This window comes from Echeneis naucrates, chromosome 9 (genome assembly GCF_900963305.1).
Source record: "Echeneis naucrates chromosome 9, fEcheNa1.1, whole genome shotgun sequence".
NCBI lineage: Eukaryota > Metazoa > Chordata > Actinopteri > Carangiformes > Echeneidae > Echeneis > Echeneis naucrates.
In genome coordinates, this window is record NC_042519.1 from 9,906,047 (window position 1) to 9,922,568 (window position 16,522).

Here is a 16,522-nt window from a genome sequence, read left to right on the forward strand (position 1 = left end):
GTCATCTTTTCTGAAGTCATCTGCTGCTCCATAATGGGATCATTATTAAAAGGCAGCTAGTTAACCTGTCAGACACTCCAGCACTTCAATTGGAAATTAGTGTTAGCCACCCCTGTTTCCTTGGACCATTGCAGCCACAGCAGCGGTATCCAGAACAACCCGTCCTTAAGGACCAATTACTTGACGGGCAGAGAACAAAATGCTTGCGTAACCCCCCTAATGCTGCTTAATAGACTGATTGTAGGTCAGGGTGGTTTCAGAGTGCATATGTAAGATGTTTAATAGTGAAGGGAAAATGGGGAACATGAAGGGAACTTAGAGATAGAAACAGTGAGGCAGAGGATATCAGTTGTCATTAGGGCAACGCTTCCTACCTGCCTGTTATTAAGCAAGCTGATATTGCTGGTCCTGTAATGCAGCAGCTAATTTAGCCCCTTCATTCTAAGATGGGCCACCATTAGTCACCAGGAAGCCATTCTTTTTTTCCCATCACAGCGCCCCCTCATTGACTTCTGCGTTACATACACTGTCCTGTTCAGATAGCTGTCATCTTTCACACAGTAGACTGACAGACCGCTGGATGTCTGCCACCTCTGGAACAGTGGGCCTTTCCTCAGCAACCCCTGTCAACTCAACACACACACACACACACACACTCAAAAAACATATATAGACATCCATATGGGTTACACAAGCACGCACCTCCATCCTCAGCCCTGTGCTCAGACAGCAACCCCCACAAGGACACCCTGTCAAAACCTCTTCCTTTTCACTTCCTGTCTCCATGTGCTGTGTATCCCACAGCCAGGGGCTTTGAAATCTGTTTCTTTTTCAGTTTTTTCTGCTCTGTTTTTTTTTTCTCCATCTAACACAGATGTGGGTTTTTCTTCCCCATCTATTCCACAATGCCTTTTGTTCGCCCTTTCTGTTAACATGTGTCAGGTTGGGCAGCCTTGACATTTTCCAATGTGTTTTTGTGCAAAGAAATCAAGTTGCTGTTTCATGGGATAGAATTTTATATCTTCCTCTACCATCCTCCATAACGTTGGTATTTTCTGAACCATAATTCAAAAAACAGCCAAATTTTGCATTCACATCCATACCCCAAACTGAATGTGCACATGTGTAAACCTTTTCCTCTCTTTGTCCATCCTGTTGTTTGTGTGTGTGTCAACTGCTCCAGACCATCACATTCCTTAAGTTTACACACATGTATTGGTCTCCCCACAAGTGTCTTGCCAAACTCACAACTTAATTTTATTTCTTTTTTTCAGATTTTTGTCAGGACAGCACATTAAAGATGCCAACAGAAAGTTGCCAGGCAGGGGATGACTTCATAGTCACATTGTTCAACCTCTTCAGCTGCTTCAACACTTTTCCCAAGGCCCTGACTCAGTCCCTTCAGCCATACCTAGAGAAGGAACAAATATGGGATCATCTCTTCACACTGGCAGGTGAAGTAGCTACTGGTTGCTGTGTAAAGCTTTAGTTTATGGATCCCTGTACTATTACAGGGAAGGGTAGTTTATTATTCATCTATTTTATTCTACCAAATAAAGTGATGATAGCGTGCTAAGTCTTCTCATTTTCTGCTGAATTGGAAAACTAGCAAACTAACTCACAGCTTTCTGGTGCCTCAATAAGAGGAAACAAATGTCTCGATTTGAGATTTGATTACAGTTTCTCCAAATGTATTTCTAAATAATAGAGTAAATCTGCCTACAAAAAAATCTCTTATTTGTATAGCCGGTGTTGACATTGTGTGCATGTGAGCTAAAGAATTACTTTAATATGCAGTTACAGAGACTGCAATTACTTCCCAACTCTTTTTTCTGTCTCTCTCTGGTACAAGCTTTGATACGGAGCTTAATCAGAACTCCTGTGGAGTATGGAGCTCTTTTTGGTGGTGATTTTTATATCCTGGGTGAGTGGTAATTATTGTAGCATAAATTAGGGTGATTGGAGAAGAGTATTTGGATGGAGACAGAGCAAGGGAGGGGTTGACAGAGGGAAAGAACAGAAAAGAGATAGAGTGAGACAGAGAATTCTCAATGTCATCCAATCGTGATTTATCCTCACAGGGTAATTAGTTTAATTATTGGACTGTGCCAAATCTTTGTATTATAATTTTGGTTACAGGATACCCCCGGTGCCCCCAATTCTATTTAAAGTGTTCACTGAGTTAACTTTCATAGATTACAGTGAGTTTCACTATTTCTGCACTTAAACTAATGTTTCATCACACCAGAGAAGGATGTTTTGAATCAATACACTGGTCAATACGGTACCGGGCGGTGTAAAGTCTGAAAAACAAGTGACTTTGAAAAATAGGTCTAGGTCTCACTGAGCACAGAGTGCTTCTCCTTCCAAAAGCTATATAATTTTCTGTTCCGCTCTCTTTTTCTGTGGGTCTGAGGTCACACATTTGTTCGGCGTCCCTGGAGATTTCAGTGCACTTCCACTGCCACCACAGTACTATATCTCTCTGTTGTAGCTTTTGGTTTTACAACCAAGGCTGCAGGAACTTTATGGGTGCCATACACTTTCATGCTGTAGCTGCACTGCTATCAGTATGAACGAGACATAGAAGGGCAGGGCAACGGAAGAGACTGCACCTGGAGAAAGTTGTCTGATTGCTATTGTGTGGCTTCGTGGTTTTGTTTGAGAATGTTGGCTTTCACTCGACGTTTCTTGCTTTCATCATAGCTATTTCAACAAGATACTGTGACACACTGAAGATTCCCAAGCTAGTCGTCTCTGTATTTTGACTTTGATTGAATAGTGGAACAATTTCTAACACAGAAGGCGCTATGAAGCAATAAGTGTACAATCAACGATAAGAAATTTAACTTATATATATATATATATATATAGTATTGAAAGCTTCTACTTTTAATTATAAGAAAATGATTAACAAGGTGTTTTGTACAACCAACATGTCTGGATATAAAATTCAGCATATATCCTTTACCATTTGATTTCTATCCTTTAAGAAAAACTATTCATACTGCCATTTTGCAGTTTCAAAAATCCCAGTCAGTTGATGAAGCAGATGTAAAGTAGAAGTAAAGTTCAAAATGTTTTACTGTAGTCCTCACATATTGTAGGTTGTGATCTGGTCCTCTTCTTCATTGGCTTGGTTTTTAAGTACTGCGACCTGATCAACTCATTTACTATTTTTGTCAGACACAACACGGATGGCACCTGTAGTGGTCACCCTTGTCCGGGCCATAGTCACTAAGTCGACCAACAGCCTTCTGATGCACCTGGTTTCCATGGTGGTGGGCTGGCAGACCACGGATGAGCTAAGTGGAGCCTTGTTCAAGCAGAGTGTGCCAGAGATGATCCTGGCGAAAATCCCCAAAGAATGGAACTACTCATTATTGGAAGCGCGGGGAAAGGAAACTCTCAATAAGAGTATGCACAGACTGGGGGTTACAATATAGTTATTAGAAAACTGAGGAATGCTCTCCAAACCTAACAACAAACATTTCTTTCTCTCTCCAGGTGTCATTTCCTTTGCCATTAAAGCCATGTCCTTCATTTTCACCAATCTTCCGTCGGCTGTAGCGTCCCTGCCTCTCCCCATTCGATTCCTATTCCAGGTGGCAGAGAAGCACCTCTCCCAGCATACCCGACAGCTGCGCTTGGTGGGTCTGTTGCTCTGGGTCCTGATGGGCTGTCTGATCCGGGGTCTCGAAGACCCAGACACACTCGAACAAATCAGTGGTTTGGCGCTGGACCGCGGGGCAAAGGATCGCCTTTCCTTGTTGGCTGAGTGCCTACAGGCTGCCATGGGCATTCAACAGAAAGTACGCCAGTAATATAATAGTAATATAATAAAATTATAATAACAATAACAATAAGCTGAGTTTACGATATAGGTTGAGATAGGCATTATCCTGTTCTTTTTGGTGGTTTTAAAATGTAAAAAGTACTTAAGATTAATGACTAACTTCAAAATGTGTTTACATTATATGTCTTTAAATAAGCTCTGATAAGCTCTGTAAGTCCGCAGTCATATTGATGGTTGATTTGATTTTCTTACCTCGCTCGTCTGTGTGTCCCCGGCAGGGTGTCCCCAAACCCACAGTACACAAAGTGCTGCAGACTCTGGAAGAGGAGAGACCTAAATGGACAAACTTGCAGCTGCAGAAGGCCCGCAAGCTCTGCTCAGACAGGTGGGAGGTCTAATGCAGGGTGGAGGCAGAGGTCAACGTCAGAACGTTGTCAATGAAGTTTGCATTAATGTTGTCATGCATTAAGGAAAGTGCCACACACTTGATATACATCATAAGTTGAAAAAAACCGAGCATTCAAATTCTGATGAATTTTATCATTGGGATAATTTTTCAATGAATTTTACAATGAAAAATTATCCCAATGATTCACTATGAGTAAGATTAATTAATGTCATGTGTTTGTTGTGGTAAATGGTGGCCATGCTGTCTGACTGAGTGGACTGTGGGCTGGAATGATGGGAACAGCTTTCACTTTCAGCTGATCTGTGACCTTTGGGTTCTGTAGATTCTTCTCAGAAATTATGTCTCTGGTCACTTACTTTATCATAACAAACCTTGGATGCATCCATCCTCATAAAAAGGTGATTCAGCAGCATAACACAATATGTATAATTAATAATAAAATGAATAAATAAATAAATAAAAATGAAATGAAAAAAAAAAAAAACACTAAGTAGATTATGGCTGGTTCTAGGAAATGCTGTCTTTTCAGTGACAGGAAGACAGGGTGAGTTGGGGGTGGGGGGGCATCTACTCTGGGGGGAGGGCTAGGGAGGAGGTTGAGTGGAAAAGTGAAAGAAGAGTCATTATGTATCACCTGTCGGAGGCATTCAGTGGGATCATTACTATTCATTAAACTAACCTTCACAGGGAAGCGACGCCTGGCTTGTAAACAATCAGAATACAGTGTCAGAGAGAGGGAGGGAGAGAGAGCGAGAGAGAGAGCGAGAGTGAGCAAGAGAGAGAGAGAGAGCAGTGGATGTAATCACTCCAAGAACAACTGCTGCTTCACTCACTGGCATCTCTCACTCACTCACACACACACACACACACACACACACATTCGCACACACCTCGTCGACAGAGATCATTTGCCCCTTGCAAGCCATCCCACCCCTGTGTTCACTCATCCCACTTTGCTCCATCCTTTCCCAGCTGTTGCCCCCCACTCACCTACCCCGTGCCACCCACCTTGTCTTTGCAAAGTAATTTGTAGAGGAGAAGATTATTGTTCTCCATCATGGTGACCCTGGCTGGGCTGACGGGATGCATACACAGATGAAGATGAATGCAGTTATTCCTTGGCGGAGGTCTGCCTCTTTCAGGGCACATTGGCCCTAATGACATGATTGATAGGCTGTCCCAAATCCAGAGGGGCCCTCATTAATCACCCCGCTGACTGAATCCAATCATCTGCTTCACCTGCACAGTGATGGACAGGAAAGGATACAGTGCAGGTGCTGACACGGATGCACAGCCACCATCGGCGACAACACCACCGCCGGGCCGCCAAGCAAAGGAACGAGAGGATGTATGTGGACGAGACAGGACTCCTCTTCCTTCGCCACTCTCAATGTCAAGCAGCCAATGGCTGGGTGACAGGCGACACCATTTCTGCCACCTTATAATTACAAAGGGGAAGAGGGGGAGAGAGAGGACAATGACAGGAAGTGTATGTGAAGGAGACGGTTTGATGGACGGTAGCGTGATATCCATCCATACAGGAAGGGCAGGAAAACGATGCAGGCGTCTGCCAGGGTTCCGGACATGTACATGCATGAGGACCTTGAGACACAATTACACACACATATACACACTTAAGAACACGTACACCAATCATTTTTAGTGCTGGAGCATCATTCAGTCAAAATCCTCTATGTATCTCATGAATTGTAATGAAAACTGTGGAAATAATTTCATTATCTTACCCTCAATAATTTGTTGTTCTTATTAATTTCATCAGTGTTACCCTTGACTGAATTACAAGCTTTCCAGAAAGATACTGGAGTACAAAGATGTTTCTTTCTGTGCCAAATTTGCAGTTTAAGTTCATTCACCCCCGGGAGTGAAAGATTTCTGTAAAAACTGGAAAAATTGTTATTTTTAAACTCAGGGGTCATGATTCATAATATTTTCTTGTGAAAAGTAAGTTTAAAATTGTTTCCCGAATTCCTTTCTGAACTGTAAAATACTTTCTCAACCAAAGGTGGTTTTCAGATACAAGGTGACACCCTGCCTCATCCTGTTCCCGTTTCTTCTCCTTTCTGTTTGCCCTACACTGAGAGGTTTTTTTTTTTTTTCATCATTGTATCTCCTCTCCCATCTCCTCCTTTTCCCATCCCCGTTTCTCTTTCAGCGTATTCAGCGAGCGAGAAAGGGAGAGCAGAGTTGCTGCGGCTGAACTGACTGAGCAGAAAATAGGCCTGATGGTGCTGGAGGTCTGCCACAAAGCAGGTGGCAGCGACTACCTGAGGCAGATCTATCACATCATCCAAGGCAATGAGGTAGGGAAGCACTCCCTCTCCCCAGCAATTAGGTGGCTGCTGGCCTGAGGCCGCAGGCTGTTCAGGAGGGGGAGACAAAGGGAAGAGGGCTGCTGTTTGAGCGCAGTCTGCGTGTGTGATCTTCTGTTGTTCAGGTGACCTCAAGGGTGCAAACCTACAGTGATTTCCTGTGTAATGTGTTCACCACATGGAGAGGAGCGGCAGCCGCATGGAGTTCCCAGAGTTAGCATCGAGTTCTTTAAAGGAGATCAGAGCGTAGAAAAGCAGTGATTCTTTTTAAACTCAAGTGGAAGTTATTTTAACTGGATTCACTTCAGTGCAAAAAAAGTTTAACAAAAGAAAAGTGACAGTTCTCTATAAAGTACCTAAGTTAATTAGACTTGGTATATACTGTTATATACATACAGAGTTTGGTGACTTTTCTTTTTCTTTTCTTTTTCAATCAGCAATTGGTAAAACTGAATTTAAGTGAGAGTGAAAATCAATCTGAAATATCCTCTGACAGTGCAGACACTTAAAACTCACTAACTAGCCTGCTGCTATTGTATATCAAAAAGACACCAACATACAGTTTGCTACTGTGCATACAATATCTTATGCCTTCATGTTCTATATTCCTGTTACAACTGCTCCTCTCCCTGGGAGAGAAAACTAATTGTAGGATTAGACCGTCAATATTCTGGGCTTTTGTTACCATCAATGAATTCTATTAAGAAACAAAAACCGACAGTGCAATTGTTTGTCTCTCTTCCCCGCCATGTCTTTGACATTCAGCCTTGTCCTGGTTGGTTCTCATAAAGGCCATGTTTTCTTTTGAGATTTGTTATCTTTTTTTTAAAAAAGCGTAAAACAGCTTTGGGAAAGTAGGTGTACACTAATGTTGAGCAAATGGAGCAAGCTTTGTCTTTTAGGCTGTTGATTTAGTGCATATTAACAGAAACATTGACGAATAAGTGATATAAATATTTTTAAACCAAGATTTTGTTAATTTATCATCATTTTATGAAATATGCTGAGAAAAATATGAGTTATATATTAATAAATTAATTCTCTTCAGAGAAATTGCACATTTAGAATGAAATCATTAAAAATGCATTACAGAAAACATCTTACAACTAATAATAACAATATTTATGGTGACACTGCAAAAAGCACAGAACTTTGTACACAAAAACCTTTTTCTTTTTGTGTGTTTGTGCTTTAGCGCCAGTCTCATCCGACATACGTGTAAAATGCTAAAGTGCTGGGTCCATTTTATTTAAACAAAGTAGAGGACTTTCATAGATCACCATAGAATATGATATATAGTTGCAGCTGCAGTAATAGAGTTGGCTCTAGCAGCCAGTTGCAGTTCACAGGAGTGTTACTGACATCCTCCCCCTGTAGACAGTCTATTAGGACACAGCATGGAAAAACACAAACATAAGCACCATATACATTATACTGCTGTTGATGGAATCCATAAGCAGCTACGTATAACTTTATGTAGCAATTTAACAGAATGTGAACGGGACTCCCGAGCAGACTCTGAGTGTGAGTCTCCTGGCAGCTCCACCATCTCTACCCACCCAAGGTCAAGGCGAGAACTCGCAGGTCAGGGACAGACTGGGCTGGCGGTGAGGTGGAGAGAGAGGGGGTTCGGAGGCCACGTCAAGCTGACAGATGGGAATATAGTGGATTCACATCAGGATGCCCGAGTACACACAAACGCATATCGAGACATACTGTACGCACACTCTTGCTGTTATTACTTTATACTGAACAGTGCATGGCACCTGCACTAAGTAACCACAGCAAAGGTACCAAAAGAGTCAGTGATGTCCTGAATAGTCTGTCTGTCTTTCTTTGTGCCTGCACAAACTATGTTTATTTGCTCTGTTTTAATTAATTTATAACTAAAGTGCTGTGATTGATTTTTGTTTTTGTGATGCTGATCAGTTAGGGAATGTGGGAATAGGGACCATAAATATGCTTGTCTACAAAACAGAGATGCAGAAATTCTATCTGAACTTGATTAGTTTATGTTTTAGTCAGGTTCAGTCAAACTTAACAAAACAAATTTTGGTTATGTTCAGTTTTAAGTAGTAAAAGTAAAAAAAAAATCCTGAAGCAGAAGAAAATATTTCAACTTACAGCCACATGCTGAACATATTAATGTTTGCTCTTTTGCTGCACTCTGCTTTCAGTCTCAGGAAGTTTGGTTTAACTTTCAGTTTGTGATAACTTTTTGTCCTCCCTCTGTTGGTCTTAGTTTGTCAACCTTTTTCTTTCCACAATATTTCACTGTCAGTCTGTCATAACATGTCTTTTTCAACCTTGCTCCTCTCTGTGTTGTGTTTCTACACTCTCCTTCCTTCGATCTTGGATACAGGAATTGTTGATATCTAAACTGAGTGGAGGCACAGACTCGCATAATGAACCTACTGACTTGGTGAACTTTGACATTGGCTCTGACAGTCCTGTGGACACAGCAACTCTTGTTTTCAACCCTCTCCGCCAATTTGACCACATCGGCAAGAAGAAATTGGAACAGGTTTGTCAACCACTTTTGAATTATCATCCCAGGTGGTAAGAACAACAATTGATTTGAGATTTATAGTAGCTCCACAAAATGTCAGGTAGTGATTATAGGAGCTCTGTCATGTGTTCATGTTGGTGTCGTTATAACTTTCTCCCAAGGCCAGAAGCTGAAAGTTGAAGGTTAGGGGCCGTTTGAGTCTCTAGTGAACAGGATAGTGTGGCAATCTCTGAAGCTGTCAGGTCTGGTGCTCAGCTTCCTTATCCTCTATAGGTTGCTGCCTTTTCCATGAAGGAGTCAGGCTGGCAGGTAGAAAAGAAAACTGCAAAGGTGAAAAGATGAGAGAAGACTTTTTTCATATTGTTAAAGCAGAGTGCAGTCTTAAAGTGTGTTTCTTTGGGGCTTTGAACTGTCTACCCTCTTACCCCAAACGTATCCCCAGGAGCACCACCACAATGTTCAGTTAATTGTTTGATTTTTTTTTTTTTTTTCTTTCCTTAAAGGGGATACACCAAGCTACAGGTAGTGTTAGCTCCATGTAAGATTTTTCTGCTTTCCCCCTCATTTGTATCCTACTCAAGGGAAGTAACATTGATATCATTACACGCAATCAACAAAAGCAAGTATTTCCCCAAGACAGACGTGGGTGTGTCTTTCTACTATTTGGAAATGTCTAATATTTATACATTTGTGATCCTTTGCAATGTAGTAGTATTGCTGCTATCTTTTTTCAAGAAGAGACGTGTTTTAATCCTAAGACTTCGTCTGTTTTTGGCTTATCACAGGAGGCTGCATAGCTTTGCATAGAAACGCCCTATTAAGAGAATGATTAAAATGCCTTCTCCACTTCAGGTGCCTTTGTTGTTTGTCAAATAAAATGGAGGGAGGAGAGAAAAAAGTTACATCCATCAATCACCTATGAGGAAGGAGAAAAGGGGGGTGGGATAGGTGGATGGATGGATGGGGAAAACGAGTGGAGTTCTCCTACTTTTGTCAATAAAACTCAGCCTGGAGTTAAGAGTGACATTTTGGCAATCAAAGCAATCGGATTTTTATTTGCTTTCCCAATATGGTGTAAGTGTGTTTGTGCTGTGTGTATGTATGTGTTTTAGGAAACGAGAGAAAGGGAGATAGGGTGGGGGTTGGCGGGGTGCCATTGAAGATGGAGGAAAAAAAAGCAGAGCAGTCAGAAGAGTAACGACTCCCTCCCAAAATTGATTTATCTTTCTATAAATGATGGCTACATCCCCCCAAATGGATTTATAAATTAATTGCTGTCTTATTGGAATAAAAACCTTCTTGTGCCGACATGATTGATCGCCTGGTGTCGGTGGCCTGTGCTGGGGACCCCCCTCCTCCTTTGTTAGTGGGTCCCAGCTGGAGCGGTAATGCACTGATGGTATTAACCCTGATTAATAACTAACAATGTGCTATCCTCATACATCAACAGAGTGCCGTGGTCGACTGGGCATGGGACTGGCCAAGGCTGCTGCCAGCCTATCAGAGCATGAGTCAGGTCACCTTCAAAACTCTGCTGGCCAACAGGTAAAACAGTAATTCCACTTGTTACATTTACACATGCTCGCTGACAGCAGTGTGTGTGCAAATGCAAGTGTGTTTTCATGTTTTCATTATGGGTCTCACAAGTCTTTTTTGTTTTTGAGGAGTGGTTTCATGTAATAAAAACTTCCCTCCACAGAGATTTGTGCAACATCAGTAGTGTCTTTACCTGCTCAAAAGGAGGTGTCCACTGGGGACTTCCCAGTTTTCTTTTACCTCTAAATTCCCTTTTGACTTAGCTTTCTCATAAGCTTTAGTCATTGCTGCTCTGTTCAAAGGCCAAAGGCTCCCATGGTCTCCAGAATAGAGCTGTGGTAAGAACCTTTTGGAAAAGTGATACTTGAATTTTCTGATATGTGTTTGTTGAGTTGTGGCATGCATCTTTTTGAATGCAAAGCACATGTGTGCCTGCATGGACAAAATGTTATGGTATTCCTGCTTTTTGGGTACTTTGGCGGCCTTGAGACAGATATAGAAGTAGTCAGAGATTTAAAAAGAGAGGCTGGCTCAGATCATGGTGTCACCTGATTGAAGAGTTTTTCGCCCAAGTCCACCTATCCTGCCCCCCCCCCCACACCCCCACCTCCCTTCTCCTGTTCTGCCTCTGCAACAGGCATAAATATTTATGCAGGTATGTGACACATATTAGATGGCAATACTTCAGGCTGTTCCCTGTTCTCCATTCACAGCTGTCACGCTGCCAGCTATCAGGGAGCCATGGGGCTACTGCACCTTGTCTCCACGCCTACGCCCAATCCATTTTAAATCACCATCATTGTACCCACACACACACACACACACACACCTTTCTAACAAAGGGCAAGCTCTGCATCTGCCAAGGACACAGGTCTAATAAGGGTGAAGTACGCAGCTCTGTGCTGTGACGAGCTTTGTCGCCTTCATGCCTCTACCGCCTCTTCCCACACACACATACACACAATCCATTCTTCTTCCCCTTATATCCTGCTTTGTTGCATGTTAAAACAGATACTGTCATTGCTTGACTGAGCCAAATTAGTGTTGGGGTACACATGAATACAAACATAATGAAGTGGATATGAAGTCAGATAAGAACATAGATAGAAAAAAGACAGATTGGATTAGCAGTTTGAGACTGTGATTGACATAGAAAGAGAGAGAGAGAGAGAGAGAGAGAGTGTAGTCAATGGTGACGAGGCACCAAAGTATGCAAAATGATGGGAGTGGGAGGGGGTAAAGGTTATATAATTCACCCTAATCTCACAGTATCAAAGTGTTTGAGATTCTGTCATTTGCCTCATTAGTGTCTCTTTGTTGGGCCAGAGGAGCAGATTTCATGGAGGATTTGGAGAATGGCTTTGGTTCTGCCTGAGATGCTCGCAGAGAGCAGGAAGTTAGTTTCACGGCTGGCGACATGTAAGCTGTCAAAGTTTTCCTCAGATCCATCTCTGAGTCAAAAATATCTCTCAAGCTATAGAAGGCCATTCATAGGATAAGCTCACTGATGTCAGAGCCACTGATCCATTTGTTAGTGCAGATAAGGATAATGCTTTCTGCGTAACTGCAGACTAAAGTGCCCTCAGCTGTTTTCACAGAGAATTCACAATAATTATTCTTTTGCTACCTACAGTTGCTGGACAAACCAAAGGTTATAATCTTACTCACTTGATGATATTAATAGTAATAACGCTGCCTTACACTGTACATTACGTATCATTATGACCTCATGGTGAGCTGTATTTTCAATCTTGTAAATTTTAGTCTCCTTGAATGACTTCCCTTCTCCTTACATAGCCAATAATTTCTTTCACTCCCCGGACTGTGTGAGTTAGCTGTGTGGCCCATTGGCCTTCTATATATTGTTACAGTGGCAGGACAGTTATTGTGCCCAGGGTTTATATCACATTCTAATGGAGCAAGGCTATGAGTTAAGGGTGGTAGGCTTTTACACCCAGGCTGTTAAATCACTTTTCAGATGACTTCATTAGCAGAGCTGGACACATGCTGAGACACTTGTGCCTGCACACACACAAACACACAAACACACAAGCACACGTGAGACATGCACTCGCACAGAGATACACTTTCATCCTGCTACCTTGACGATGTAACATTGGGGCCAGACAGGAGGGAGAGTGGATTTATACAGGTGTGTGTGTCCTTCTTTGTCACCTGTCACTTCAGCTCCCTCAGCACGATGGCTCATCCATCATCTGCAGATTGAGCTTTTCAGCAGAAACCAGACTGATTAATACTACCCTAGGACCCCCAGGGTTGACTGCATGACTGGCTGACCTGGCTTCCTGACAGGCTGGCTGTTTGAATGCACAGATAGATGACTTGCGGGCAGGCTAACTTTTTTGCCCACTTGTTTGCTGGCGAAATGGCAGACTCGCTTGGTTAGGTAAAGTGATTTAGGAAGTAGTGATTAGTTGATGTTTAGCTGGATTTAAGGCAGGATAAAAGATGTTTTGATTGTGTGGCTCATGGGCTGACTAACCTGTTGGCTTTGATGAATGACAGATCTTGAAAATGGATTGATGGATGGATGACGGACTGACTGAGGGAATAACTGGCTGCTGGTTTCCTAATGGGTAGAAGCGAGACTGAGACACTAAGTCTAGTTTTGCTCAAGTTAGCAGGTCCTTTAATGAATTTGTACAGACTCTCAGTCTTTTCAAATGTCCTAGAAGGACTTGTAATTAGAATTTTTCTTTTGATTTGTCCTTGCTTCATTCACATTTTTATTTTTATACATAAGCCATTTTTAAACTTCCATCACCCATCTGATAGATGTTGGTGTGGTGCTCCTGTGAAAGAGATGTATGGCAAAAATACTATATCATACAGTATTCAAGAATCAAGGTCCTAATCTCAATAGGGCTACAGTATGTTCCAAATTTATATCATCTATTCATATTGACTCACTTCCTTTATGCGTTTCAATTAGTTTTAAAACTAGGGTTAATTTATTTATTTATTTTTTTTAATCTTTTTTATAATTTTATTCTTACTAAAATGAAAGACATTACATGCCCGGGTTAAATATGTCCTTGACGTTTCACCTTTCAACACAAATTACACACCAAAAGTTTGTGTTAATTGTCCTAGTCTACTGATGGAAATGTGTCCACACAATCCTACTGTTGTTACTTCATATTACAAGCTGTCCTTTGTTTCTACGTTCGAGGCATGGATTCAAAGTAGTAAGTGCTTCAACTGATACTGAATAGTTTCTCTTAAACTAGTGATCCCTGAATGGATCACTGATGCTACTGTACTGTCCTTGGTCACCCTTTGGAAATCCTCTTTTCTGTACTGAGCACTTGTAACTCAGAGAACACTTGTGTAAGGAACAGTCAAAAGCAACACAGCGCCTTTGTAGGTTGGAATTAATGGCAGCAATGCTGGCCCATCTCTCTCTTCTTTACTCTAATTGTGTTGCAAGGCCTTTATGAACTCTGGGTTTTTTATGTCATTTTTCTATTCCATCCAACAAAAATGAAACAAATCTTTGAGAAAGTGTGGAATGGTGCCACGGACTAAAGTCACATTTTAACTGTCATCTGCCAAGGTGACTTCTAGAGACTTCTTCTTTGTGTCCATGTGTCAGACAAGGTCCTCTGACCTGGCTGATAAGGGGAAGCTTCATATGAGAAATGAAGCTTCATGTGTCACAGGCCAACTCTTCCACTCCATCATAAGGACCTAATCTCACCAAGGACATTCATACTTAGATCCACAGCACCGGTCCACTGCTTCAGGGACTATTTCCTAAAACCCAGTTTGGCACAACATGAAGCCCACAAGAATTAGATGTGCTCTGGCTTCTGTTATTTTTAAAGCATTATTTTGAGTAAGCACACACAGTGACAGTGAAAAAAGGCCTGGAAACATTGACCCATTGTTTAGGTAGTCTAATGTGGTAAGTGACTCTGTAACTTCTGAACACGAAAGCATTTCCGCTGCATTGTCTCATTGTTGCTGTTACCCCTCAGGTCCATAACAATAGCAGTTTGTGGAAAAATGCCAGTCTGTGGCATTCTCTTGCTTGAGCGGCTCCTTAAATTGCGGCGATAGACACTTGTGCTTTCAGGAAGTGGGCAATCACCATCTGTTCCTGGGTGCTGCCATATGGTGGGCCTTTTTCTCAGGGAATAAAATAAAAACAAATATGTCAGAATGTTCGTCTTCCTCCACGGACGCTGATCAACCTGGGGAGAAGCTGGATCTCAGTGTGTCTGGATTAATGGTCTTACTTTACGCTTCAGGGAATGAGGGAGTATATGCTTGTGGATGGTGGGGCTTCGTGTGTGTGTGTGTGTGTGTGTGCCAGTACATGCACATGCTAATGCACATTTATGTACCTGGAAGTATTTCTGGAATCATTTATCTGACTTAAAGGGTGATGCTGCCATACCATTTTGAGCAGCTGGTTGCTCTAGTCTTGGAAGCATTAAACAACAGAGGAGAAAAAGAGCTTCAAGGTTAGTCAGAGTGACATTTCATGGCTGCCGCTGCCAAAGAAACTAGAAGAAACACTCTCAAGCCATCATCAGGCTCTCCGTCTTGCGAGGCCAGAAATTCAAAAGACTTGTCACTTTTGAAAATCAGGAGAGTGTGATGTGTCATTGAGGAAGGGTTTCTTTCTTCTCTCGTTGATCCCCTTGTGTGTGTCCCCTGTTCTGACTGACAGCTAGGGATGCAAGTATGAGTTGGTGGAGACAGAATACATCTTTTGTTGGCTTGGTTATACATGGTATGTTTTGTTTTCGCTTCCCCTGGACAGCACTGACACATTGAGGTTTTCTTTAGCCGTAAGCAGGTGCTGGAGAAAAGGGACGAGCTTGGGCGCACAACTCTGTTTCCATCTCTGCTTGTGTAGATCTGCACTGCGCCAACTTATATATTGTATGCATATCATGGAGATTGTACATGTGTCTGCCTGCATGTGTGTAAATGTTCACTCTTATATTTCAGTGCGTGATATTTGGAGGTTTGCTCCAAAGGCGAATAAATCAGTGATGCCTGGGATAAGGCCGTGGCCCCTCCTCAAACTGCACAGACAAGCTGAGAGGCTCATTAATCAAACGGCCAGTCACAGATGTGATGGCTTCCACACAAACCGCCAGCAGACTGTGAAAGTCACATCCAACAGAGTCAACTGTCAGGCAGGCAGGCAGGCCGCACTTCTGCTCTCCCCCTCTCACTTTGCCCTCCGTCGTATTTATCTCTCAGTCTCCCTTTACCTGCACTCACCTCCAGCATGACGCCTCAGTGTGATACATCTGAAATATTTGTCTTGTTCCTCTAAAAACGATATGGAGGATCGAGGCGAATCCATCTTCTCAGAGAGTGGTCATTGTGAAACTATTCCAGGGACACAAGACATCAGTCAATACAGAACATTGCTGTGTTCTCTGTAGTTACAGAAGATTCTACTTTGTGGTCAAGTGTCAGTTTCTTCAACCTCGACTGTCTGAATTGTAACCTGCATAAATTCTGCTTTATAAATATATTTGGAGCTAGAATTGCTAAAAATACTAAACAGGCCATTACATGTTGTTAATTGTGTCCAGCTCTTTGTATAAATCCTCAGAGTAAGAACAATTTGGCCTGTTTCCACTGTACTGAACACGTGCCTCCCTCCTTCATGGAAATGCAGTCATGTCATTGAATTATTGTGCGATATTCTCACTATTTCACTGCTAGTATTTTCACTTCCAAGGGGTTTAAATTGGTTACAACTGTTAACAGTAGTTACAATAATATCACTATTCACCGACACAATTTAGTGCATAGCGCCTGTGCCACAAGGCAGGTTTCTCTACAGGATTATCTACTTATCCCTCGCCTTTTGTGAATTTTTCTGCACCTGACCTCTTTAAATTTCTTTTCCAAATTTTCAATTTGAAATATTTTCATAATGTATGAAGCAT

At 42.0% G+C, this 16,522-nt stretch overlaps 1 protein-coding gene across 1 annotated transcript in view; it reads left to right on the forward strand.

Moving 5' to 3' along the window:
• kiaa0825 (KIAA0825 ortholog) overlaps window positions 1-16,522 on the forward strand; it is a 102,302-nt gene that overhangs the window by 35,083 nt on the left and 50,697 nt on the right. Inside the window, exons 15-21 of the mRNA XM_029511255.1 lie at window positions 1,275-1,454; window positions 3,187-3,417; window positions 3,508-3,812; window positions 4,075-4,181; window positions 6,379-6,526; window positions 8,898-9,059; window positions 10,495-10,589. Coding sequence (XP_029367115.1) covers window positions 1,275-1,454; window positions 3,187-3,417; window positions 3,508-3,812; window positions 4,075-4,181; window positions 6,379-6,526; window positions 8,898-9,059; window positions 10,495-10,589 — 1,228 coding nt within the window. The remainder of the gene's footprint in view (window positions 1-1,274; window positions 1,455-3,186; window positions 3,418-3,507; window positions 3,813-4,074; window positions 4,182-6,378; window positions 6,527-8,897; window positions 9,060-10,494; window positions 10,590-16,522) is intronic.